This window comes from Pleurodeles waltl, chromosome 11 (genome assembly GCF_031143425.1).
Source record: "Pleurodeles waltl isolate 20211129_DDA chromosome 11, aPleWal1.hap1.20221129, whole genome shotgun sequence".
In the NCBI taxonomy this organism is placed as follows: domain Eukaryota; kingdom Metazoa; phylum Chordata; class Amphibia; order Caudata; family Salamandridae; genus Pleurodeles; species Pleurodeles waltl.
In genome coordinates this window covers 366,039,944-366,066,098 of record NC_090450.1, presented here as the reverse complement: position 1 = coordinate 366,066,098, position 26,155 = coordinate 366,039,944, and the positions used below count along the sequence as shown (strand labels likewise).

At 42.9% G+C, this 26,155-nt stretch overlaps 1 protein-coding gene across 3 annotated transcripts in view; it reads left to right on the top strand.

The window, feature by feature from the left end:
* The window catches only part of SLC25A36 (solute carrier family 25 member 36), a 1,333,693-nt gene that overhangs the window by 534,267 nt on the left and 773,271 nt on the right, over positions 1-26,155 (top strand). For all 3 annotated transcript variants that reach the window (XM_069213671.1, XM_069213670.1, XM_069213672.1), the window contains one exon: positions 12,747-12,847. In XM_069213671.1, the coding sequence (XP_069069772.1) occupies positions 12,747-12,847 (101 nt within the window). The remainder of the gene's footprint in view (positions 1-12,746; positions 12,848-26,155) is intronic.

Genomic DNA, 26,155 nt, shown 5'->3' with positions numbered 1-26,155 from the left:
GACGTTTGAGTTTAAAACATAGCTATTGTAACTCACCAAATTGAAGTTTGGCTCCGAGGACCCATGCTGGATGATTACTAACGAACAGTCATTTGTGCGGAAATTTTGGAGGTGAACTGTCTTCTTACTGTTTTGTCGCCTTCTTGCTCTGTTGAGGTGTATCCAGAGGTGAAAAAGGTCTTCAGTAATCGCCAGTGTAAAATGTAGAGGAAATGTCCAAAAATGAAGCGCAGCTCTCCAAAAATTAACTCTTAGTTTATTCTTTACCCCTCAGCCACAGCGGCAGTCCCAACTGCCATTTCATTTATCAGTCACCCTTAGAGAGGCTGCATTGGAATTCTCCTGACACAAGTATTCCATAGACGCTGGCCAATCCCCTGAGGCTGTGGGCAGGATCTCACAACAACCCTCCCATTCACCAACAACCCCCCTTCCCGTTCACCACCCACACCCAATTGCCAAAGGTAATAGCTTGCCAATAAGCAAGACCTATTGGCTTTGCTAGTGCTTGATGAGTGTTCTAGCTGTGTTGCTAAAGGTGAGGGAGGTGATTCAATTTCTTCATGTTCATCATCCGGTCCCTGTGGTGCCTATCCTACTAACCTACCCCTTTGAAGAACCTACCACCAGTAACATTCCGCAGCACACCATCGAGAATCAACATGCTCATCAGTAACATGAAAAAAAAAGAATATACACAGTATTAAGTTTTTATTATTTCATATATTAAGACAACTGTCCTAAAACTTTATAAGTAATCTGTCTTCTCAATTTCTGCAATGCCCTTTTCACGTGTCATGTATTCCTCATGACAATATATTAGAATGTCATTCAGTGCAACCCTATAATGACATTCAGAAAGCTGTGCCACAATGTACCCATAAAGGGCTGGAAGGCTGCATGAGGAGCTGCATGGCCCAATGGCCATTATAGCTCATACTGAACAGTGCATGGTGTCTTACTCTTGTCGTCTTGTTTCTCTTGGATTTGTTGGTATGTACCTCCTACATCCAATTTAGTCAACTAAAGCACCCCTGTTACTTGATATAACAAATAGGGAATAGGAAGCAAGAAGTATGAGTTTTCTATTAGACTTTCAACAGCTCTGTAGTCGATGCAAGCATTTACATCTCTTTTTTTATTTAAAAATTAAGAAGAGTGTGATAATTGGGAAGGGCTTATAAAAAAAAAGTCTCCAAATAGTTTTCTAAATATTTATTTAAATGCCTCAGTTCCTCTTCTGTCAGTTCATATGTAAATGTGTGGAATGACCTCCCCCAGATCAAGGTTTATCCTTCTGTTTTATTTGTCAAGGGTAGTCAGGTTATTGGAGTTTACTGGAGGCAGGTTATTGGAGGTTACTCGAGGCAACACATCTGCCTTATAAAGCATACAGCTATTGTTTAGGTACCACAGTATGTATTGTGCCAATATGAAGCTCTTGGTGATTTTCACACACACCAGTGACCAAACACACCTTCGCTAAATGCAGGTATTCAGTGCAATGATCCTGAGAGTATTTTGACATGAATTTAATAAATAGTATTTTCTAATCTGTGGTTTGGTAGTGTTGTGTGAACTATGTAGGTATTGTTGTGCAACTCCATGAATGGCCTGGTCATCCCCACCCTCTGGATGTGATGTTGGTGCCACTATATCTTACTGCTACCTCTGTGCTCCAACATCCATTCCTTTCTGATAGAGACTTATAACCGCCTTGTGAATTTCTTCAAGGCTGGATCCAGAAGATTTTCATAGCAATTCCCTCTTGTGCTGTTAGGTGGTGTGCCGCACTGAGACTTGTCTGTCCCGCCCATGACATTCGGGCAACTTTATCTGCATACGCTTGCACCTTTCTGCAATTTCTGATGCAGATCTGGTGCTCCCTCCATCAGGTCTGTCAGACTTGACAGTTTTTCCCACAGAAATGTTCAGTGTGCAAGGGCCATGCACCCTCCTACAATTACAGTATTTAAACTGTGCAAGATTGTCATTTGCCGTAGGCAGATGTTGGTGACATATCCACATTAGGTCTGTCTCTGGCTTCTGGGCTCCGAACACAATTCAGCGTTGTGTGACAGGTGCATGAAGATGAACACCAAGGCATCTGTGACCTCAAAGGCAAGATGTACGCTGCAGAACATTGCCAAATCTAGGTCGAGAGTGTGGATGTGCTCCTGGGGGCCGATCTCATGACCAGTCCTCCTCGAAATTGAGGTTGTCTGGTAATTTCAAAAAGAGTAAAAAAAAAAAAAAAAGAAAAAGTCCAGACACTGCTCTTTTGGCCTGCCAATCCAATCACTGAGTTGCGCCACACTCCAGTTACCGCCAGGCTTCGAAATCTATATCTGATCCCAAACTGATTCAGTGTCTCATGCTTCGTCATCCTGACTTTCCTGGACCCGTGGCAACTCCACACCAAGTTCTAAAGTTTAGACACAGTACAGAGCAAATTTTGGATTTTCAGCTGACCCCTCCAGCTCACCTTCCGGCCCCAAGGATTTGAGATGGTCTCTTATCGGACCACTTCCAGTGCAGCCCCTACCCCGACTGTGCCACTTCTCTCGAAGTTAACCTGGCTTCCAGCTTGACACTAGTGATTCGTACTGCAATGCAGCCCCTAGCATCAATGCTGGCATCGACCTCAGAGAGGGAGCCTTTTGACCTTTAAGACACTGATGTGAACCTGGAGCAACCTCCCCTGACATCACATTGACCTACCCTCACTGTGACCTGGAATCATTCTCTCCACGCCAACATGAATTTTGAAAAGAAATTGACTATTCCAGTCATGTTTATTTTTGACAAACTTATTTCTGAACTTGCAGGATGCCAGGGGCCTGGATACCTCTCCAGACACTGGCGTCCACTCCCATCTCCCAAATGTAGCCACAGAAGAGTCTTCCTCCGATGCCACAGTGATGAGGAAGGAGGCAAAAATCCAAAACCTCACACAGCCTACCTCTGAGGTAAAGACTAATGTATTGACAGAAGTGGTTCTTCCCAGACAAACTAGACAAGAGCTTCTACTGTCATTCAGTGAGGCAATTACGTACACAGTGTTGGGCACCTGGTCAAACCAAGATCTTGGCCATCACTCAACAGGCAGATCGCAAGGTGGCTCAGACTTGCTCCAGGGGATGCTGCCTTCCTCTTCCTACATCCATTACCTGAAAGCCTGGTGGTACAGGCCTGTAACAGCAGTCTGAACACCAGTGTGTTTCCTACCACCCTGCCAGTTGAAACACATGGAAGCTGTCACCAAAGGGATGTTTGTGTCCTCCAGCCTTGCCCTCTGGTTGCCTCCTGGGCCGATGCAGTCATGTCGTATGGGACATGGTGGCAGATAACATGCCCACAGTCCTAGATGATTCAAGGCTAAACATCTAGTGCCTTACTCAAATTGGACAAGACACCTGAGAGGCTCAATTAGATCAGGCCTGGACATGACCAACTTCCTAGATAGAGCAGTTGCCACCTTTTGTGCTGCTTAAGCACTACCCATCGATCCGCTCAATCAAATTGTCCAGTAACTGCCAGCAGTCACTGATTGATATGGCTTTTAATGGGACCCATCTCTTCGGAGACCAGATGGATTGGTCCTGGAGTGTTTTAAGGACAACAAGGCGTACTCTCTCTTGTGCTTGTTCGCTCTGCCAGTTCACCAGGTCTTCCTACAAATTCTCCACTTTGAGGCTCCGGAATGGGATACCAAAAGATACAACGTCAGCACACGCGTCAGCAACAGCAGGCCTCTCAGTCCTTTAGGGGTAGAGATTGGGGGAAGGGGGGCGGAGGTGTGGAGAATCCACCAGTGAGCAGGCCACCAAGGGCAGCGATCTACGCAAAACCCAGGCCCTCTTCCAACAGCTGCTGCAAAACCGCTTTAAGTCACCCTTGGCAGCGCACGGTCACCTGGTGGGAGGCAGCATCACCTTGTTTTTTTCTCTTTCACCTCTTCAGATGTAAAAGCATCACATCCAACCAATGGGTGCTCCACATTGTGGAACACTGTTACTCTACTCTTCCTGTCATATCCTTTGCATATTGCACACACTTCACAACACCTTCCGGCTGCCCACGTGTCCATACTCTGGTAGCAAATTGAGGTTCTCTTGGCCAAAGGAGCCATACAGAGGGTGCCAGCATCACAGATTGGGACTGGCTATTTCCATTATTTCCTATTGCTGAAAAGAACAGAGGTCTTTGCCCGATCCTAGATCTTCGCCCTCTGAAATTTGTCCTTTGAGCAGAGAAGTTGAAAAATGCCCACCCTGGCCTAAGTTGGGCCTGGCCTCGATCCAGACATGCTTGTTCTGCAGTGGGCTCAGCACCAAGTTAACCTTTCGGATCTACCCAGGTGTTGGAGGAGACTGAAAGATCGGCATTGCTGGCTGCTTGACTGCAATTGGACCGGTGGCAGTCCTCTCCCTATCCCACCCAAAACTAACTGTTGACGGATGCATCTTTGCTGGGTTGGAGGGGTCATCTGGAAGAAGTGGAGATCAGAGGACTCTGGTCTTGGGCGAAGAGCTGTCTTTATATCAACTTGTTTGAGTTGCGGGTGGTTCGCTTGGCTGTAAATGTGTTCCTTCTGACCATAGAGGAGAATGGGTGCAGGTTGCAACAGACAACACACCTTCCATGTGGTACTACAACAGCCAGGACTGAGTGGGGTTGTGTGTCTTGTGCCAGGATGCTTAATGTTTATGGAAGTGGCTGAACACTCAGGGCATCTCCCTGAGTGCTCAACACCTGGCAGGATCTTTAAACACCAGTGCAGACAAACTCAGCTGATGTTGATAAGCAGATCATGAAAGGCAGTTACACTTGGAGGTGGCATAGAGTGTCTTCCAACAGTGAGGAGAACCCCGGCTCGATCTATTTGCACAATATCAGACTTTACAACACAGGGTATTACTCTTGTTTTTTTGGGAGGAGCCCCCCCCTCCCTTTTTATCCACTAACCTGCGCTTACCTCTACATTCCCCTGACCCATGGGAACTCCTTACTTCCCTTTACCATATCCTGAACCCTAAAAATCTCTTACCTCCCTTTACACCTCCCCTGAGCCCTGAAAAACCTGTACCCCCCTTTACTGCTACCAAAACCCTAAAAACCCTTACTAATGTACCTATTCCCTCCACCGAGCCCTAAAATACCCGTACCCAAGTACCTCTACCTCGTCCTGAACCCTAAAAAATGACTTTCCTTTTATCTACCCAACCCTTAGCCACCCCATTACTCCTTAACTTTTTTTTTTTATTTGACCATATTAATGCCTTATACAAAAAATACTTACTTATGTGGTAAAGTACCAAGGGGAAAAGTATTTAAAAGAATCCTGCTGGTATTTATCAGGGTGCTTCCCTACTGTTGGTTACCTGTGGAGTGAAGACCACACTGTAAAGGCAGCAATGCCCTATTTGCCACCACAAAGAACGTGCATTGTCCAAACCTTTGCCCTTGGGGAAGCCTTCTTCCTGGCTTGGCCCTGCATGCTTTTCCGCCCCTACCTCTCCTGCCCATATTATTGAAAAAGGTCAAGTATGACTGGTCCCAAGTCATCCTAGTAGCTCAGGGCTAGGTGAGGAGAGTGTGGTATCTGGAACTTCAGGCCATGAGTAGATGTCCTCTGATTCCGCTGCCCCACTGGGAGGTGCTCCTGTCGCAACAGCAGGGCCGGTTCTTCCAACAGAGTCTGCTCAACCTAAATCTCCATGTGTGGAGTTTGATCAGCCACAGTTGATGGCTTTAAGTCTTTCCCCCAAAGTAGTTGGTGTCATACTGGCAGCTAGGCGTGTTTCCACCAAAACTGGAAAACATTTTTCTGTTGTTGGTCCCATGACTTTAGGCCTTTACATGCAAAGTTGTCTGATATTTTGTCGTCTTGTCTCTGTGTAAACCAGCAGAGCTTTGCTGTGGCAACTTTTAAGGGTTATCTTTCGTCCCTTTGGCCTTCCTATGGTTGCCTGATCAGCCAATCTTTTTCCAGTCACCGGTTGTGATGCTTTTCTTTTAGAATCCACAATCCACATGCCTCCCCCAACACTCTGTGTGATGCTGCAGTGGAAACCTAATTTGGTTCTCACCTACTTGATGTACACTCCTTTTGAAATGATGTGCAGCTGTCCTATTTGCCTTTTGTCCATATAGAGAGCGTCCCTATCACCTCTGCTTAATGAGTGAGTGAATTCCTAGTCTAGTTTATCCAGCAACCTTGCACTTCTTTCTTTCCAAGCAAACTGGTCCCTCAGGACAAAAGCAGCTTTCTTGCCAAAGGTAGTCATGTCCCCCCACATAGGGCAATCTATTACTTTGCCATCTTTTTACGCCTGCCTCATCGATCCAAGGAAGAGGAGCAGCTCTATTGTCTTGATCCTAAGAGGGCCCTCAGTCTTCACATCGAAGTGACCAGAGACCATCCATTAGACAATCAACTTTTTGTGGGCATCCCTGGAGCCAAAAAGGGGAAAGTGTCAACAGAGAACTGTCTCCTGATGAATTGTATTATGCATAAAGATCTGCTATTGACTAGCCAAGATGCAGGCTCCCCCTCCCTCCTCCCAGGTTGCATACTCATTTCACCAGAGCAAAGGCTGCTACCACTGCACTGCTGTTTTGTGTGCCAGTCTTGGACATCTGCCAAGCTGCTTTGTGGGTGTCCCTCTACAAGTTCATGAAGCGCTGTTGCCTGGACAGCCAGGTCAGGCAGATGAGCCTTTCACCTGATCTATACTGCAGAATTTCCTGGTTAATCATTCCGTAGGCCCACCACCCAGGGAGATACTGCTTTTGTATCTATTCAGAAGGTGCGATTAGAAGTCTCCACAGAAGAAAGTTACTTAGCTTTGATGGCGCCTTTTCTTTTAGAGACATTAACCGTACATTTCTCAGAAGTGTGCTTGAGGTGTTCTTGCACAAAGATGCTGCATAGAAAAGGGGGACCGTGAGGAGCTTAAACCGGAAGAACTGCAAGCCTCCCACTGCATCCGAGGAAGGTCCTGCAACACAAGATTGTGTGGTGACAATTAAGACCCTGATTCCTCTGTGGCTTGCTCAGAAGCAAAAACTCTGAAACTGCAAACATATGTAGCAAGTTTCCTGCCTAAAAGACAATAGTGCTTCTGACCACTTGGTGCTTCTAAAATCACAACCGCGATTGCCGCCTTATCTGAAAAGCCAGCATGCCTTTGAATAGGCTTGGTGCTATGACTGGGTCATTCACCACAGTGAGTGATGGTTTTAACCTCAGCCTTCTGATTCCTGCTGCAACCTGAGATGGGCCTGTTTGCTTTATTTGGATGGTGGGTTATGGTTGAGGTGACAGATGATACCATTCTTTAATGCATTCACCACAATATCACCCTGCCCCCTCTTGCGATACACTCAAGTGCTGTGGATCCTCTTCATCGCAGATGCTGCATGCCACAAGCCAGGGCATGCACATCCTCAGCAGACTTGCGAGACAAAGGCTAGGTGAGGCTGGGACAAAGCCAGCTGGATCCTCCTTAGTGGGCTGTGTAGTTTGGAGGACCAGCAGGAGTGGCACTGCCCTCACCTTCTGTCTGCATTTGCAAATCAAGCCTGCCAAAGAACAGTAAACTCAAAGTTAATGTGCAAGGATAAGACACCAAGTACAACTATTATTTGGGACTTTCTATGTTCCAGTTAACCACAGTATATTGGGGAGGGGTAGATGGAATCCAGGGGAGTGATATGAGAACATTACACCACAGTTATCCCATGGAAGACAATGCCCTAGATTGCTTTGTATCGAAGTACAATAACAGTACCAATTTGAATGCCCTCTGCTATTTAAGTACATTACTATGTTGTGGGCTAGAAATAAAATACTTCACCCTTTTGACTAAAACCACAGGCCAACCCTGTTTTATTGACTGATATTAATTTTCTGATTGAGTTTTGAGTTCCTGCCCTACACCTGTTCCCTGAGTAAGCCTTGGACTGCTCTGCCTAACTACTTTGAAAATTTAGTGTAATTGGTGCTCTGTTTTACATCGATAGTAAGGTAAAGCCCCAAATCGATAGTAAGGTAAAGCCCCACGGCTTCCATTATAAAAGGCTCTCATTGTTAAAGTTTGAGCTCCTCCCTCCTCTTGGACTCCTTGAATAAAAGGTCCCACATTGAGACATTGTGCTTCCCACAGTGGTCAATTGAGTCAGGCAGTATTTCTGACTGTGTTCAAAACCTTGGGCTGTCCTCAGATAGACCTCTTTGCAACAGAGGAAATCAAAATGTCGGGAATTTTCCTTTCTGCTCTGAAGTGGAGTGTGTGTGAGGGATCTTCTATTTTGGTGAGATAGGTTCCTTAATGCCTTCACTCCTGCGTTCCATGTCCACCAAATTTCATAGGTTTAAGAAAACCTGCTGTTTGGAGTTCATATGGATCACCCCCTGTGACCTTGCTAGATTTAGTTTCAGACGTTCCACTTGTTTTGCCAAACATTTCTGGATCTCGCTCAGTATGTAGATTTCGAAGATCAGCAGTCGAGTTTGATTCCTTCACTCCTCCCTTCTATTACTGAACCTTAAGCCAAGTTGCTGAAGAATCATCAGTGGAATGCCAAGCATCTTGAATGACAACGCTTTTTGTTCATCCAGGAAGAACTCCACAAGAAAACGGTAGAACAGCAAGCAGCTCAGATTCTCTTAATTCGATGTTGACAAATAGTAGGAGGCATGTCTTGCTTCCTACATTTTCAGTCCTTCAGCTGACAAAGGGATTTTGATTAATGGGAAGATTCATTTTCAATCAGTGTAGCATATCTCATTCATTTGTTTTCCTCATTGAAGCACTAACAAGACATTTTAAGGGATGAATTGATTTAAATCTTTCTTTCAGGTATTTAGTTCTGTAGTGAGCACTTCACATATTTGTGTGAGCCTTTCCTCTTCACAAGTCTCTTGAACTACTGGCTTTTTCACGATTTACTTGACTTGGAAGCTGACATTTTGGTCTGCAGTCAGCTTTGTCTAAAGAATTCTGATGGTGTCTTAATAACTGTACATTTTTTTATAAGGCCATTTCTGCCCCCCAGTTTAATTTTTTTTTTTTTTACGTCAATTCCCACAATGGGAGCGACCCCATAGGCAAGGGTCGCTCCACTTAGGTCATTTCCACCCTCCTTAGGGGCAGATCAGCCTATTTTAATTTTTAATTGTAATTTTTTTTACAGGTGGGGAGTGGCCCCTTAGGCAATTTTATTTTAGGCCATTTCTGCACCCCTTGGGGGCTGATCGGCTTACTTTTATTAGGCTAATCTGCCCCCAAGGGGGCAGAAATCAGTATACACTGGGAATTTTTATTTTATTTTTTACAGATGGGGAGCGACCCATTAGGCAAGGGTCGCTCACCTGGAGGGCAAATTTATTTTAGGCCGTTTCTGCACCCCTTAGGGGCAGATCTGCCTATTTCTGTTAGGCCCATCTGCCCCCAAGGGGGGCAGAAATCATTTAGGCACCAGGGATTGGTATGTGTGTGTGTTGTGTTTGAGGGGGCAGCCCCTTGGGCAAGGGTTGCTCTCCATGGAGGAACATTACTGTTGCCCATTTCTGCCCCCCTTGGGGGCAGATCGGCCTACTTTTGTAAGACCCATCTGCCCCCAAGTGGGGCAGAAAGGCCACTAGACACCAGAGAAGATTTTTGTTTAAAAAAAAAGAGGGTGGGACCCCCATCCTAAATAAATGGGGATGAGGCAATTACCCCCAATCCACTCCCCTGGAAAGGGGGGGGGGCAGAAAACCTACTAGATGCCAGGGAATTAAAAAATATATATATAGTGGGGTGGTGGTTACCAACTTGTATGGACATGCTTATGCCCGCACCCCAACTAAAGGGGGTAACAGTCTTTCAGCTGTTCTCCCCCGCACACTAAAAGATCTTATCTCAATGGCAAGCAAGAGGACATTTGATTATTTTGGGTTTTGGTTTTACATTTGGGCCATGAGAGCTTGGCTAACACTCAAAATCGTCCCACTTGAAATTGTGAGGGCTACACCTTTTGGACTTTTGGACGCTGCCATGTAGAAAACTCTACAAGACCTAGACACATCTGAAAACTAAACATCTGGGTGAGTCCAGGGTGGTGTGCTTCACATGCACCTGCACCATTTTCTTCCCCACCATGCCCTGCAAACCTCCAACTTTGCTTGAAATCACACATTTTCACCACATTTTTGTGAAGGAACCTTCTGGAATCTGCAGGAGTCCACAAAATTCCTACCACCCAGCATTGTTGCATCTATACCAATAAAATTCTGCCCCACTTGTCAGCCTAAAAAGTTTTTTTTTTTCAAACTGCCGTTTTGGACCCCCTTTGGTTCCCCCTCTATTTCAACATGTTTTTGGCTCTTCCCTGTCACAGGCACTTGGCCCACCTACACAAGTGAGGTATCATTTTTAGTACGGAAACTGAGGGGAATGTTGGGTGGTAGGAAATGTGTGCCGGTGCGGTGATCCCACACACAAATGTGGGGATTTTTTTTTTTTAGCTAAATTTGAGGTTTGCTGACTATTCTGGGTAAGAAAACACTTGGGGATCCATGCAAGTCACACCTCCCTGGACTCTCTCGGGTGTCTAGTTTTCAGAAATGTCTGGGTTTGTTAGGTTTCCCTAGATGGCTGTGAGCCCAGGACAAAAAAGGTAGGTACCCCTCCCCCCCTTGCAAAAACAGGTAGTTTTGTCATTGGTAATTTTGATGTGTCCACATAGTGTTTTAGGGTGTTTCCTGTCATTGGCACCAGGCCTACCCACACAAGTGAGGTACCATGTTTATCAGTATATGTGGGTGGATGCTGGGTGGAAGGTAATTTGTGGCTTCTCTCAGATTACAGAACTTTCTATCACCAAAATGTGAGGAAAAAGTGTTTTTTTGCCAAATGTTGAGGTTTGCAAAGGATTCTGGGTAACAGAACCTGGTGAGAGTGCCACAAGTTACCCCATCCTGGGTTCCCCTATGTGTCTAGTTTAAAAAAATGCTAGGTTTTCCTAGGTGCGGGCCGAGCTAGAGGCCAAAATCCACAGCTAAGCACTTTCCAAAAAACAAGTCAGATTTCAATGTATAAATGTGATGTGTCCTTGTTGCATTTCATGTCACAGGCACTAGGCCTACCCTCACAAGTGAGGTACCATTTATATTGGGAGACTTGGGGGAACACAGAATAGAAGAACAAGTGTTATTGCCACTTGTCTTACTCTACATTTTGTCCTTCCAGATGTAAGACAGTGTGTAAAAAAGACGTATATTTGAGAAATGCCCTGTAATTCCCACGCTAGCTTGGGGACCCCGGAATACAGAGATGTGCAAATAACCTCTACTTCTCAACACCTTATCTTGTGCACATTTTGGAAATACAAAAGTTTCCTTGATACCTATTTTTCACTCTTTAAATTTCAACAAATGAATTACTGTATACCCGGTATACAATTAAAACCCATTGCAAGGTGCAGCACATTTATTGGCTCTGAGTACCTAGGGGTCTTGATGAACCTACAAGCCTTATATATTCCCACAACCAGAAGAGTCCAGCAGACGTAACGGTATATTGCTTTCAAAAATCTTCCATAGCTGGAAAAGGTTACAGATAAAAACGTGGACAGAATGGCTTGTTTTTTCACCTCAATTTCAATTTTTATTTTATTTTAGCTGTTACCTTCTGCAGGAAAACCTTTAAGGGTCTACACAAATGACCCTTTGCTGAATTCAGAATGTTGTCTACTTTTCAGAAATGTTTAGCTGTCCGGGATCCAACATTGGTTTCACACCCATTTCTGTCAATAACTGGAAAGGAGGCTCAAAGTACAAAAAATAATAAAATTGGGGTATGTCCCAGTAAAATGCCAAAATTGTGTTGAAAATGTGGTTTTCTGATTCAAGTCTGCCTCTTCCCTGAAAGCTGGGAAGATGGTGATTTTAGCACCCAAACCCTTTGTTGATGCCATTTTCACTGGGAAAAAAATCACATGCTTTCTTCTGCAGCACTTTTTTCAATTTTTTTTTTAAAACTACATTTTAGCTGTATTTTGGCCAATTTCTGGGTACCTCTAGAATCCATAGGATGTGGGGGAAAAAAGGATGCAAATTTGGTGTGGGTAGCTTATGTGGACAAAAAGTTATGAGGGCCTAAGTGTGAACTACCCCAAATAGCCCAAAAAAGGCTTTGCACAGGACGGGGAAAAGGCCTGGCAGCGAAGGGGTTAAACCACAGAATGATTTGCATGTGAAGAAAAAATGAAGCAAGTTTCAAAGCATAACTTGATTGTATTTAAGTTAAAGTTTTGGCTTGTTTTCATGCGTTAATTTATTATGTGTCACATTGTATTGACTCCTTTCAGGTTGCATAAATAAAATTAAAAAAATCTAAAGAAAACAGTTTGACTTGTAGGCGGCAAACATTTTAACTGATATCAATACAGTCTCCTGTAGACTCTATAAATGAAATACCAGCTTTGTTTCTCGGTATAATCTGATGCTTTAGGTGACTATCTTTACGACATAATGTACTCCCTTCCAAATTATTATTTATAATTTGTATGCTTAAACTACCATGCATTTCTCGCTCATGATAACCCATCTAGGCCCTGGTCACTTACTTTATCTAAAATGTATACTATTTAGACGGCGGTGTTGTGTATGCTTTCCCAGTAAAACTAATATTTAATGGATGCAATTTTGGTCTAAAATAGTTCATTCATATTGTGTGGTTTTTTTTTTTTATCAGAGCCATATACTTTGCCGCGTATTCAGGCTGCAAGGAGAAGCTGAACCATGTATTTGTGTCAGACTGTACCCAAGTACACATGGTGTCTGCTGGAGTAGCAGGTAAGAATTTGATTTTTGTCATAACTTTCCCTCTGGATTTAAAAGACATGTGTAAAGTGGATGCTTATTTATTCTTAGCATGTCTTCTACTGCAGGTGGTTTCTTCTGGTGCCTGGGCAGAATGCTACTATTCAGCCGATGTGAGAGCAAAACTAAATATTTAAACCCTAATTAGGCTGGGTCATACAGATTTTATATGCAGATTGAAATCTCCGTTATGTTAAATGTCAGCAAGTCCATGTTTAATGGCACGTAAAAGAGAAATAGTGAGTTTTAAAGTTTCTTTTCATTGTTTTTCAAACTCAGTCAATACAACATTGCTGATATTTATATCTGAAGCAATGTTATACCACTTCCTTTCAGACTAGTTGCCCCTTCCCCCCGCACCTTCCCCTGATGAAAAATACCTTCCCAGTGCTCCAAGTGTCTGAAATAACAGCAGTATTCAAGTCAAAATGGCCTAGAGTGGTAGTTAATACCAGGTATAAATCCTCATAGAGCAACATGCAGTGGCAGTAAGGAAACCACCTATCCTCATCTCTAAGAATTCTTCCTTGTCATTGTTTTCATAGGAGAAGAGATTTGGAGCCTTGAGCCTAAGGATGAAGCAGCACTAGGTAGATGTGTGCTCCACAGATGGTTTCAAATGGGTTATATTGATCACTGATGACCAGTGAAAAGGTATTCTATAGCCATAATGCAGAAGTGTAGGTGCCACTGTGCCAAAGAAGGGCATACTCCTCTGCTTCTATTAGAAGGGTAGGGTCAACTTTGCAGCCCCTAAAGAATTCCACATTAGTAGTCTTATCTGCTTTGATTTGGTGTCTCAGAAATTGGGAGCAAAACCCCAAGATCAGCATCAATGGCAGGGGTTAAGGAGTGCCCCTTAATGTTTCATTGCAGCTAGAAACTCTGTAAAGTTTAATATGAGAATAACCCTAGCAGACAGAGTGAACATCACCCAGTAGTCCACTTTCCCTGCCAGTACAGTGACTGATCTTTGGCTAGATGCTATACAATTTTGATGGGTGGAGTTGTGGGTATGTCCAGCCTTATATTTTTTTTGATAATTTATCTATAAGGTGACAAGTATAGGGTAACAATTGATTACCCTGAAAGGTCGACTCGAATCGTTAGACTCGGATAGGAGTGTGATAACGTCCTAACAAACAGTAATAACAATAACCAAATCATTAAACATTAATTTCGGTTTGGAGTCAGTAATTTATACGCACCATGACCTATGTGGCCCTGGATCACCCTAACAGTTTAATAAAGTTCAAATTTTTATTGCCCTTTAGATTAACAATGCTAAGATCATGTAAATCAAACTCAAGACCGAATGATATAAGTACAAAAATAATACAGGCTGACCAAATCTTCGAAAGAAACTTAGCCTAGACAGAATATTTACCATTAGACATTCAAGAACCAACATGCAGAATAACAATAACAGATGAATTATAGAAACAGAATGTATTTACTTATTGCAGAGAATTTGTTTACAATCAAATTTATGAAACAGTAAAATTTAGATTTTTGGCATCCTTAACTATCACTCTGATTCAATAAGCATGTTTGGGCTTCATACGAAAAGAAAAGAAGACAAAAATTAATTTGGAAAAGATCTCAATATGGCACTAACCAAAAATAAAACTCTACAAGAAAGACAAAAGCACATTTAGATATACCTCTCCTAAATGGATCAGCAAGCAGTGATATCTTCATCAGTGGAGCATCCTCTGGTCTTCTTCATTGGGGAATGACAAAATAGGGAACAGTTCAGTAATGTTTGGCCTTAATTGATCTGAACTGACAGAATCATAGACAAAGAGCTAAGAAACAGGAACACATAATTTCACTAGTTGAGAAAAGGAAAATCTGAACTTACATCACCTAAGTCTTGCTATATTAAATCCCTAGAAAGCAACTAATTAAGCTTCTATTAGTCAGTCTATGGGGTGGATTAGGTTAGAACCAATTTATTTTATTCCATGGTTCAGAAGTATCTTTTCTCCATTTTTCTCCATTCACAATTGGCTCATCTTCTCTCACTGCCGTCACCCGTTTCAGCAGTAGTATACAATTGTTGCAGGTTATACATGAGCACTGAAGGCTATTAATTCTGGGTACACATTATCTCATCCTACGAAGACAGACAAAAGTTAAAACGTTAGAACGTAACTTTTTCACAGCGTACAAGCTAGACAGGATATTGAAAATCTATTTCACTAAACATTTGAAATATTATGTGAAGTCAGCATTATGTGAACAATGAACATAGAGTTTCTGTTCTGCTTTCCTACTTATCTCCTATCGGAGCTTACAGAACCTCTCTGGAATGCACTTCTGAGTTCAAAGAAGACCTTTAATGTTGTTAATTCTTCCCCCCACAAGTTCTTGAGAGACAAATTAGTAGATTTCAAGCACAAAGTAGTTGCAGCAAGAAAACAAAATATATCACAGTACTTCTCAGTTGCAATGTACAACGCAAATATATATATATATATATATATGATTATATAGTAGCAAATCATAAAAGTCCAAATTCATCACCGTATGAGCAAGTAGGACCTATCTTCAGCTTCATCTTTCTGGGGTCTGCAAGTTGATGACTGGTCAACTGCGAGAAAGAGATTATCTACCCACACGGGAGACTTGCAACTGACGTCTAGCTCCAGCCTGAAGTCAAGCAGATTCAAATCTAACTCACTGTAGCCCAGAGTCATCTTTACAAAAGCGTGCACCCTCCTCTCAGACTCGGGAAAACTACGCAAGCCTTTGGAGATTGGCCAGATCTCCTAGACTTCTCCTATTCCCAAGGCTGAGCAGAAAGGAAAACACCAAATATAGTCTCTCTGATCAGGTCTAGTCTGGTGAGAAGAAAACAGCTTGGTTCATCTTGTGGAAAATCACAGCTTGGAAGAATACAGACATCTGCGATGTTTCAACTGCAATGTCTAACTCCACGTTAAAGCCAATAGGCAGCTAACCTAAATATCAAATGTAATGTCTAATGTCATGTCAAAGCCAATAGGCAGCTAACCTAAATATCAAATGTAATGTCTAATATCATGTCAAAGCCAATAGGCAGCTGATCTGAATACAAAATGTAATGTCTAATATCATGTCAAAGCCAATAGGCAGCTGAACTGAATACAAAATGTAATGTCTAATATATCAAAGCCAATAGACAGCTAAACTGAATACAGCATGTCAAAACCAATAGGCAGAATACAGAATGTAATGGCTAATGCCATGTCAAAGCCAATAGGCGGCTAAACTGAATACAGAAAGTAATGGCTAATGCCATGTCAAAGCCAATAGGCGGCTAAACTGAACAAAACATATAATGTGCTACTGGTGAACATTGAGCAACTAATATGCGCAGTGGTGAAACACAAAGTCATTGGTCAAACACAATTAATAGCATCACAATCCACCCTATGACCAATGAATTTTTGGTTCACATATCTCTTGTTTCAAACAAAAACAAAAAACAAAAACATCAACACAAAAAAAACATTATCGGCAAATCAGATTTGAATGATCAAAGCAATCACTGTAAAGCAATGGCAGTGGATTAACATATTGATCTCATAACCTTTCACATCAGAGACATCTACACAGAAAAGACTGAAACTTTTATACTCTGAATGAGATTATAGTGTCTCTAATGCAACAGTGTTTCTAGAATAGCAATTTGATGTAGCATGAGTTCTACTCATGTAGAGGTGCACGGTCCACCTGAAAGGTTTGCTGGAAGGTAAGTGAAAGTCAGAGCTCCAGATGAAAAAACACAGACAGTTAACTGTTAAGGTTGCTTAGTTCCAGTAGAAGAATGTAATCAAACAAGTTGAACTTGATCTGAAGGTGCCATTTGCGCAAAATGGATCCATGGTGCTTGCACTTTACTCAGTCAGGTTCAGGTTGGGGGTTCGGTCCCTTCCCCGACCCCACACGCACACACCAGAAGGGAGACCACACAGCACACTCCGGGTCAGTGGCGAAACGTGGTAGGATCTGCAAAAGAAAAAAGTATGACTTTTCTTGCAAATAACATTTGTCATCTGAAATGTGCCCTTCCTCTCCCTGTTTTATAATCAGCAGGATGTTTTTGGGGCCCTTTGTTATATTTTCTGCAGGTTCTGGAGGGTCACTTGGGGCTTTAACCCACACCTCAGCACTGAGGTTTTTATCTGCTGCACCACAGCTTCCCTTTTCTTGCACTGTCAGAAGGGCTGGGGCAAACTCATTCTTTACCAAACCTCCATTCACTGCACTTTTGACAAGTTGGGCCATTCTGTCTCCAATTTGTATGAATGAATCAGATTCTTTTCTAGTTATCAGCATAATTTTGATTTCTCCTTGGTAATCTGCAGCAATCACTCGCCCTAAAACCTGATCAATTTGCCATATCTGTCCTGGTAACTTTCCTCTCTCCAACTGCTCTGTGAACGCTTGTGGGACAAATTGCTCTTGTGCGTGCTGCACAGTTTTTATCAAATCTAGGGGAATGTGCATCCCTCTCATCTCTGCCCACCTGTAAGTGGCTTTTTCTCCTAGCTGTTCACATTTCTGGTGCACCCACTTAGCCATCCCCACTAAGTCAGAATTCTGGGTGGACACTTCAGACTCTGAATTTTTCCCATTAACATCTGCAAGGGAATTGAACCAGTTATGTACAAGCCATGTGGAAAACCAAACGGCTAAACCATTGGCAATGAACCAAGAATCAGTGTAACAATGACACCTCTCATGCAGCTCTTGCTTTAAAATCTGACACACATTGTACAACGCTGTTCCTTATACTGTGCTAGAAAACAACATTTCAGTCAATGAATCATTAGTCAAACAAACATGCTTTTTATCTTCAGGGGACACAAATTCAAATGGTGCACTCAGTTTCACTGGTGACTCTTTTACCTGTGGTACTCCCTGCATCCTCTCCACACCCTGAAAAGGGGCTTGTGGCACCTGTTCATTCTTCCCCTGTTCCTGATTTACATGTAAATCAGTGTTTCCCTCTTGCACTGGTCAGAAACCTAAAGTCATTATTTCATTTGCCAAATCACAAGCGGGCAGATGCTTATATTTTTTCCTAGTGACCATATACCAAAGTGTTAGGATTTCACTCAGATGAGGGCTATTCTGTTTCCAAAATTCAAACAAGCTAATGAAACTCGGTGTCTCTTGCTTAGTGCAAACAGTAAGAAACTCTAAAATCTTTCGTTTTACTTGTGCCAGTAACTGCACATTTTGCGAGGGTACCTTGTAAATCACATTCTGAGCTCTGTTCTCCCTGTTATCAGTTAAGGAATGCACTTCAGCTGCCAAAATATCCGGCTGACACAGAGGCTCAGACTGGCTCACAGCTGTCTTAACCCCCTCATTACTGGAATGGGAAAAGACAGATTCTTCTAAAACAGCAGTTTTATAACTTTCAGCATGATCTTGCATTAAGGTATTCTGGCTAATTTGCTCACGTAAATTCTTATTTTCATGTTCTAGCTGCCTACATCTCTCCTGCATTTTTCTGTAAGCAGATAAAAGTATCCAAACCCTTCTGTCAAAAACAAAAGGAACATCATTGCTTCCAAAAGGCACATTTTCTAAATATGTTTTATCACAACAAGAAAACATGTTTCTCACAGCACCATAAGGCAGTTTAACTACACATGCATTTTCAAACATGGTCTGCCGTGCTTCTGTAATTCTCTAAACAACAAAAAACAATTACACTTTTAAATTGTGCACGTAGAAACCTATAATTCGACTTTCAAGACTGCTGACTACGCCAAAATGTTCTGCTTTCCTACTTATCTCCTATCGGAGCTTACAGAACCTCTCTGGAATGCACTTCTGAGTTCAAAGAAGACCTTTTATTGTTGTTAATTCTCCCCACCCACAAGTTCTTGAGAGACGAATTAGTAGATTTCAAGCACCAAGTAGTCGCAGCAAGAAAACAAAATATATCACAGTACTTCTCAGTTGCAATGTACACAGCAAATATATATATATGTGATTATAGTAGCAAAGCATAAAAGTAAAAATTCATCACCGTATGAGCAAGTAGGACCTATCTTCAGCTTCATCTTTCTGGGGTCTGCAAGTTGATGACTCCGGTCAACTGCGAGAAAGAGATTATCTACCCACACGGGAGACTGGCAACTGACGTCTAGCTCCAGCCTGAAGTCAAGCAGATTCAAATCTAACTCCCTGTAGCCCAGAGTCATCCTTACAAAAGCGTGCCCCCTCCTCTCAGACTCGGGAAAACTACGCAAGCCTTTGGAGACTGGCCAGATCTCCTAGACTTCTCCTATTCCCAAGGCTGAGCAGAAAGGAAAACACCAAATGTACTCTCTCTTATCAGGTCTAGTCTGGTGTGAAGAAAACAGCTTGGTTTATCTTGTGGAAAAACACAGCTTGGAAGAATACAGACATCTGCGATGTTTCAACTGCAATGTCTAACTCCACGTTAAAGCCAATAGGCAGCTAACCTAAATATCAAATGTAATGTCTAATGTCATGTCAAAGCCAATAGGCAGCTAACCTAAATATCAAATGTAATGTCTAATATCATGTCAAAGCCAATAGGCAGCTGAGCTGAATACAAAATGTAATGTCTAATATCATGTCAAAGCCAATAGGCAGCTGAACTGAATACAAAATGTAATGTCTAATATATCAAAGCCAATAGGCAGCTAAACTGAATACAGCATGTCAAAGCCAATAGGCAGAATACAGAATGTAATGGCTAATGCCATGTCAAAGCCAATAGGCGGCTAAACTGAATACAGAAAGTAATGGCTAATGCCAGGTCAAAGCCAATAGGCGGCTAAACTGAACAAAACATATAATGTGCTACTGGTGAACATTGAGCAACTAATATGCGCAGTGGTGAAACACAAAGTCATTGGTCAAACACAATTAATAGCATCACAGCTTCTAGAAACTGCTGAGATGGAAAACATTGCACAAGCTTTTAAAATGTAGAATTAGCTTTAGACCTTTTCATGTAGGCCCATATTTAATAAAGCATTAAATTTCACATTTAAACCAAATAATCATTTAATTCAATTAAATTATTATTACTATTAATTCAGTTTAAGTACATTTAACTGTTATTTAACAAATGTTTTCATGAGTCATTATATTTCATATTTATAAACATTGTTTATGGTGTCCACCATATCTGTTACAAGTTTTAATGTATTAATCCACAATTTCAATAAAAAATGTTAATACATGTTATTTCACACTATATTTAAATGACACAATTTGTATTAATAATGTTCGCACTCCAACAATCCCTCCTCTGATGACTATATGTGTCATCACAAAATATACTTATTAATACTTAAATTAAAATTTGAATCAGTTTTCAGTTGTGTTTGTCTGGAACATCTATTGTTTCTCGTTTGTTTCAATTTTTCAGTTTTTCTCGAATCATGAAAATATCTGCTTCTCATCTATTCTAATTTAATTTCTTCTCTCCTCTGTTCATTTTTTATCCTTTGTCTTTTATAAGTGTGTATTGTTTGTAAAATCGAATTATACAGATGACACGTACAACCACAATTAATAATGGTTTCAATATTTTTCCCACAATACCCTGACCAATTTTTCACTTTAGTAACACCTTTACCAATATACTTCAAGTCTGAATTTGAATATGTCAGGTTCTTCATAAAATTTCTAATTCCTTTACTATTGTTGGGTATATATGTACAACAATGTTTCGCTTTAAGCGTCTGGCAGACTCAGCCTTCCTTTGCTGGAGAACCATAGAACGAACCGCAGCCATTTCAGTATCCATTCAGAACAGCACCTACTGAAGGAATAATTGCTCCAAATATATCTCCAATTATTTCTGAATAAGTTGCTCTTTTTGATCTTGGTCTTTGCAATTCATTTGTGTCATATGTGTCATCTATATTGTCAATCTGTTAAATCTTAGGGAATACCATTCCCAAATAACAAGTCCCATACCATCCCCTGGGGAGAATGTAATAAGCATTCTTTCCACAGATGTAATATACCCCAGGAATCGCAGGATCTTGTCCATTTAACATTAAGGGCCAGATGTATGAAATGTTTTTGCACTCGCAAACGGTGCGAATCGCAAAAATCGTCCGTTTGCGAGTGCAAAAACGTGGTCTGCGATGCATGAAAGGCATTCGCAGAGCAAAAATAAGAAATCGCTAAATTTGCGATTTCTTGCGTTGCGACCTGGTTTTGCGAGTCGCATTTTGCGATTCGGTATTTCCAGTAGGAAATTGCGAGGAGCAAAATGCGAATCGCAAAATCCGAATCGCAAAGAGATGCATCAAAAAATCGCAAATTGCGATTTTTCGCAGAATGTCATTTTGCACATGCAAAATACCACTAAGTGAAAGCAGGTGGTAACCAGGTGCAACCTATATGAAGTGGCCCAGAATGCCTCAGACCCCCACCACAATGGCTGCACTCTACGTCATGGCAAGGAGGATGAGGATCCTGGCAGGTTTGAGGAGAGGGAGGAGGAGACAGGAGCGCATTTCTAGAGTGCGCAGTACACCATTTGACCTGACAGAGGAGGACATATGTGAGAGGTATAGGCTGAACTCAGCCATGATTCATGATCTCATAGCTGAGCTACAACCCATACTGCAGCGCAGAACACTAAGGGCACATAGCATTCCCACCCATGTGCAGGTATCATGCACCCTCCACCTACTTACCTCAGGGAGCTATCAAGGGGTCATAGTAGCGGCTGGGGGGGTCACACAGAGCACCCTCTCCTGTATGTCATTGCATGTATCAACGCCATACTAAGCAAACTCCAACAGTACATCCGATTCCCCCACACCCCACAGGAAATACAGCAGACAAAAAATGACTGTTATCAAATTGCACACTTCCACCACATCCTAGGTGCCATATATGGCACACATGTGGCAATATGTCCACCATCAGTCACAGAGTATGTGTACCGAAACCGTAAACACCAACATTCCATGAATAAACAAGAGATATGCAATGCCACCTACATCAAAACTGATCTCGTGGCCAGGTAGAATAGTGGCTACTTGTGCAATCTTGCAAAATATAGCTACAACCAGGGGCATACCTATAGAAATCAGTGACATAAAATCAGTTGAGGATGACGATCCCATACCACCTCTACAGCCAGCAGACAGGACCAGTGCAGCAGACGGAAGGCAAAGGCCTGATGACATCACACACAACCATTCCAGACGTGACTATGTACAATCAAACTCTACTGACTACTGTAGCTATAGTGAGAAATAAAATGTATTCCTTCACGGCAGGTTCAGAATTGTGATGTGTAAAGTAAAAGGGGGATTGTCAAAACAAAAAGGAACAAATGAAAAGGGTCCCACACTATTACTCCATAGTGGGGACACCAGAGTCAATGAGGCAGAAGTCACTTCCTCCTCCCTCGCACACCACTGTGGTGCCCAGTTGCATCACTGGCACCCTGAATGTCAGGCTCTGTGGCAGTGCTGTGCCTGGCACTGCGCCGTCTGTGTTCTGGAGCTGGTAGGTGCACACTGCTGAGGCTTGAGGTATCCTTCGTGTCACCCAAGGCAACCTCACTCGGAGTGGCCGACCTCTGTCCCAATACCTGTTCGATCACAGTGGTGATCTGCACAAGGGCCTGGACCACATCCCAACTGGTGTGTGAAGCCTCAACCTGGGCCGCCACAGCACGACGGGCAATGAGGGCGGCGGAGTTGGCCATACGATTGGATGACCGGCAGTATGTCGCAAACATGGTGCGGAATCTGTGTTCATGTCTGCGTCTACTCAGGCGTTCTTGTCGCAGCTCCTCGCACAGGTCACGCACAGCAGTTGTCAACTCACGAGTGTCCTGGGAGGCCTGTACCTGTCCCTCATGCAGCTGGTTTATGTTCTCATTGAGGGTGTCCAATCTCCGATGCAGTCCGACTGTGTTCCGATTGTGGACTCTGAGGCTCCTGTCCAAACTCTGGATCCTGCGATTTTGCTGCCGTTGTTGCTGCAACATTGCAGCCTCCAGTCCACCAAACAGGGATGTACCCTCAGCTGCCTCCTGCAATTGCTGTAGTGACACTGGGGTACGTGGACGACGCGCTACAGGACCCCTGTCCTCCGGTACCTGGCTGCGCATCCCAGATGTGGATGGTGTGCCGGAACTCTCCTGCTGCACATCTGAGTCACCACTGAGGTCCGGTAGTGGTAACGGCCTAGGCCTGCGGCGCACAGTAGGCAGATTGCTGGACCCACTGGTGTTGTTGTCTGAGGGGAGCTGCGTGTCCGTGTCCGCTACACCCGTCTCTGCTGTGGCTGCTGTGCCAGGCCCACCTGCAACAACAATATGCAGCATGTCAGTTCTGTATGTTACATTATCTGTCCAGAAATGGCAATAATGCTATACATACTGCTGTACATGGTGTAGAGTGTGTTGTGTTACCTTGGGTGTCCCTATGCTTGCTGACATTATCATGCCACTGTCTGTTCTAGTTTGTGGACTGCGACTCCCATAATGCATGTTTTTGCTGCTAATGAGATGTGGAGTGGACTACTTCACACACTACTTCACATTACATGCTAATTCCTAAAGGGCTTTTATGCATGCACATACAGTGTTCACACAACAGATTTGGCACTTACCTTGGCTGGTACTTGGGTGGGCCGAGGTGTCTATGTCAGTGACCCCTGTCACTGCTTCTGGTAGGAGGGTTGATTCCACCAGGTCCTCCAGTGGTGTGGCAGGTGGCTCCTTTGGTGGTCCCCCTCCTGTGCTCCTGGCCTCTGCAAGTCGCCTTGCCACCCTCTCCTTAGGCCGGGACCGCAGTTCATACCAGCGCTTCTTGATTTCATCTATGGAGCGCTGGGCCACTCCAATGGCACAAATCTTCGTTTGGATGTCCAGCCAGAGTCTCCTCTTCTCGTTTTCTGGCACCTGGAGGGAGGATTTGCCAAACAGGCGGTCATGGCTCCGCACCACCTCCTCTGTGAGGATCTCCAGCTCCTGCTCACTAAATTTGAGCTTGCGCTTCCTCTCCTGCTTCTCTGCTCCAGGACTTGGGGCTCCATGGTGGCTCAGATGCTGCTGCTCCTTCCAAGTGCTCCTCACAGTGGCTGGGCTGCTCTCACTCTGGATGCTGGCTTGGGTGTGGCTTTTATACCTGCCTGGGATGACTCATTTCCTGCTGATGAGTCATCAATCACCTCCAGGTGTGCATTCTTGAACTTTCTCATCCCTATTAAACTTATCTAACTTTGAAAGTGTAGTAGTTTCTGAAGAAGGTATATATCTAGTTTCAGCTTTGCTAGAAATACTCATACTCGCAATCAGTAACAGACTTAGTAGCGCACACATAATTCTCAAACCAATACACATATATTTGCAACACCTATTGTTTTTAACATGATTGTGATTGTTATCCATGGCCTGTAAAGAATCAAAAAATGAAATAAAAATATTTAATTATGCAGCTAAAAATCAGAACTATAATAATATTCAGTCTTCTTTGCAGTTATTTAGAGCAGCTTTCTGATTTTTTTATCCTGAACTTAGTCAAAAATCAGTTTCAAAAGTCTCTTCAGTTGATCATATTCTGTTGATCATTTATTTTCACTTGTATCATGTAATGTATCTCTTGTTCAGTTGGCAATGTAGTTTCAAATCTCAGTTCAAAAGCAATTTCAACTTCCAAAATATTGAGCTGGAAATTCACAATCAAAACAAAGGACAAAAATTCACGTTGCCATTCATCTGTTGTGAAATAAGCCCATTCAAAACTGGAGTATCTTCAACTTGCGACTTTTTCTTTTTGATCTCTGATTTGTACTTATTTCTCCTTCACTCAGATCTTCACCTGTATCTGCTCTTCAATTATAGTTGACAGTACATCTGGACCTCTTTCACTTGTCTGCAATTTGGCCACTTGTCTTATTTACCAGATTTCTTTGACGGTGTTGTTTGCAAAACTAGACTTACAACTCTTGATTCTGCAGGATTCTGACTTTGATTTGATGTACCTGCAACTTTAGCTAATTCAGGAAGAGTCAAATCTGCATGACTTTGATTCAACTCAACTCCATCCTCAGCTCCTTCAGGAAACGTGATTTGTTTCAACTGATCTTTCCAGTGGTCTGCTTCTAGCACAGTCCTCCTCTGACATGACTCTCCTGTTATGTTTGCTGATGCTTAGGGAACGTCAGGAACTAGAGGTTCCTCTGTCTCATTTCTTAGAGGCGTAACTGGATCTTCACCAGTTTGCGATGTCTCTGTTTCTGTCTCCACAGTCTCTCTTCTCGCTCCTTGATACTGTACAGGGAGTGCAGAATTATTAGGCAAATGAGTATTTTGACCACATCATCCTCTTTATGCATGTTATCTTACTCCAAGCTGTATAGGCTCGAAAGCCTACTACCAATTAAGCATATTAGGTGATGTGCATCTCTGTAATGAGAAGGGGTGTGGTCTAATGACATCAACACCCTATATCAGGTGTGCATAATTATTAGGCAACTTAACAAAAAACAAATATATACCCATTTCAATTATTTATTATTACCAGTGAAACCAATATAACATCTCAACATTCACAAATATACATTTCTGACATTCAAAAACAAAACAAAAACAAATCAGTGACCAATATAGCCACCTTTCTTTGCAAGGACACTCAAAAGCCTGCCATCCATGGATTCTGTCAGTGTTTTGATCTGTTCACCATCAACATTGCGTGCAGCAGCAACCACAGCCTCCCAGACACTGTTCAGAGAGGTGTACTGTTTTCCCTCCTTGTACATCTCACATTTGATGATGGACCACAGGTTCTCAATGGGGTTCAGATCAGGTGAACAAGGAGGCCATGTCATTAGATTTCCTTCTTTTATACCCTTTCTTGCCAGCCACGCTGTGGAGTACTTGGACGCGTGTGATGGAGCATTGTCCTGCATGAAAATCATGTTTTTCTTGAAGGATGCAGACTTCTTCCTGTACCACTGCTTGAAGAAGGTGTCTTCCAGGAACTGGCAGTAGGACTGGGAGTTGAGCTTGACTCCATCCTCAACCCGAAAAGGCCCCACAAGCTCATCTTTGATGATACCAGCCCAAACCAGTACTCCACCTCCACCTTGCTGGCGTCTGAGTCGGACTGGAGCTCTCTGCCCTTTACCAATCCAGCCACGGGCCCATCCATCTGGCCCATTAAGACTCACTCTCATTTCATCAGTCCATAAAACCTTAGAAAAATCAGTCCTGAGATATTTCTTGGCCCAGTCTTGACGTTTCAGCTTGTGTGTCTT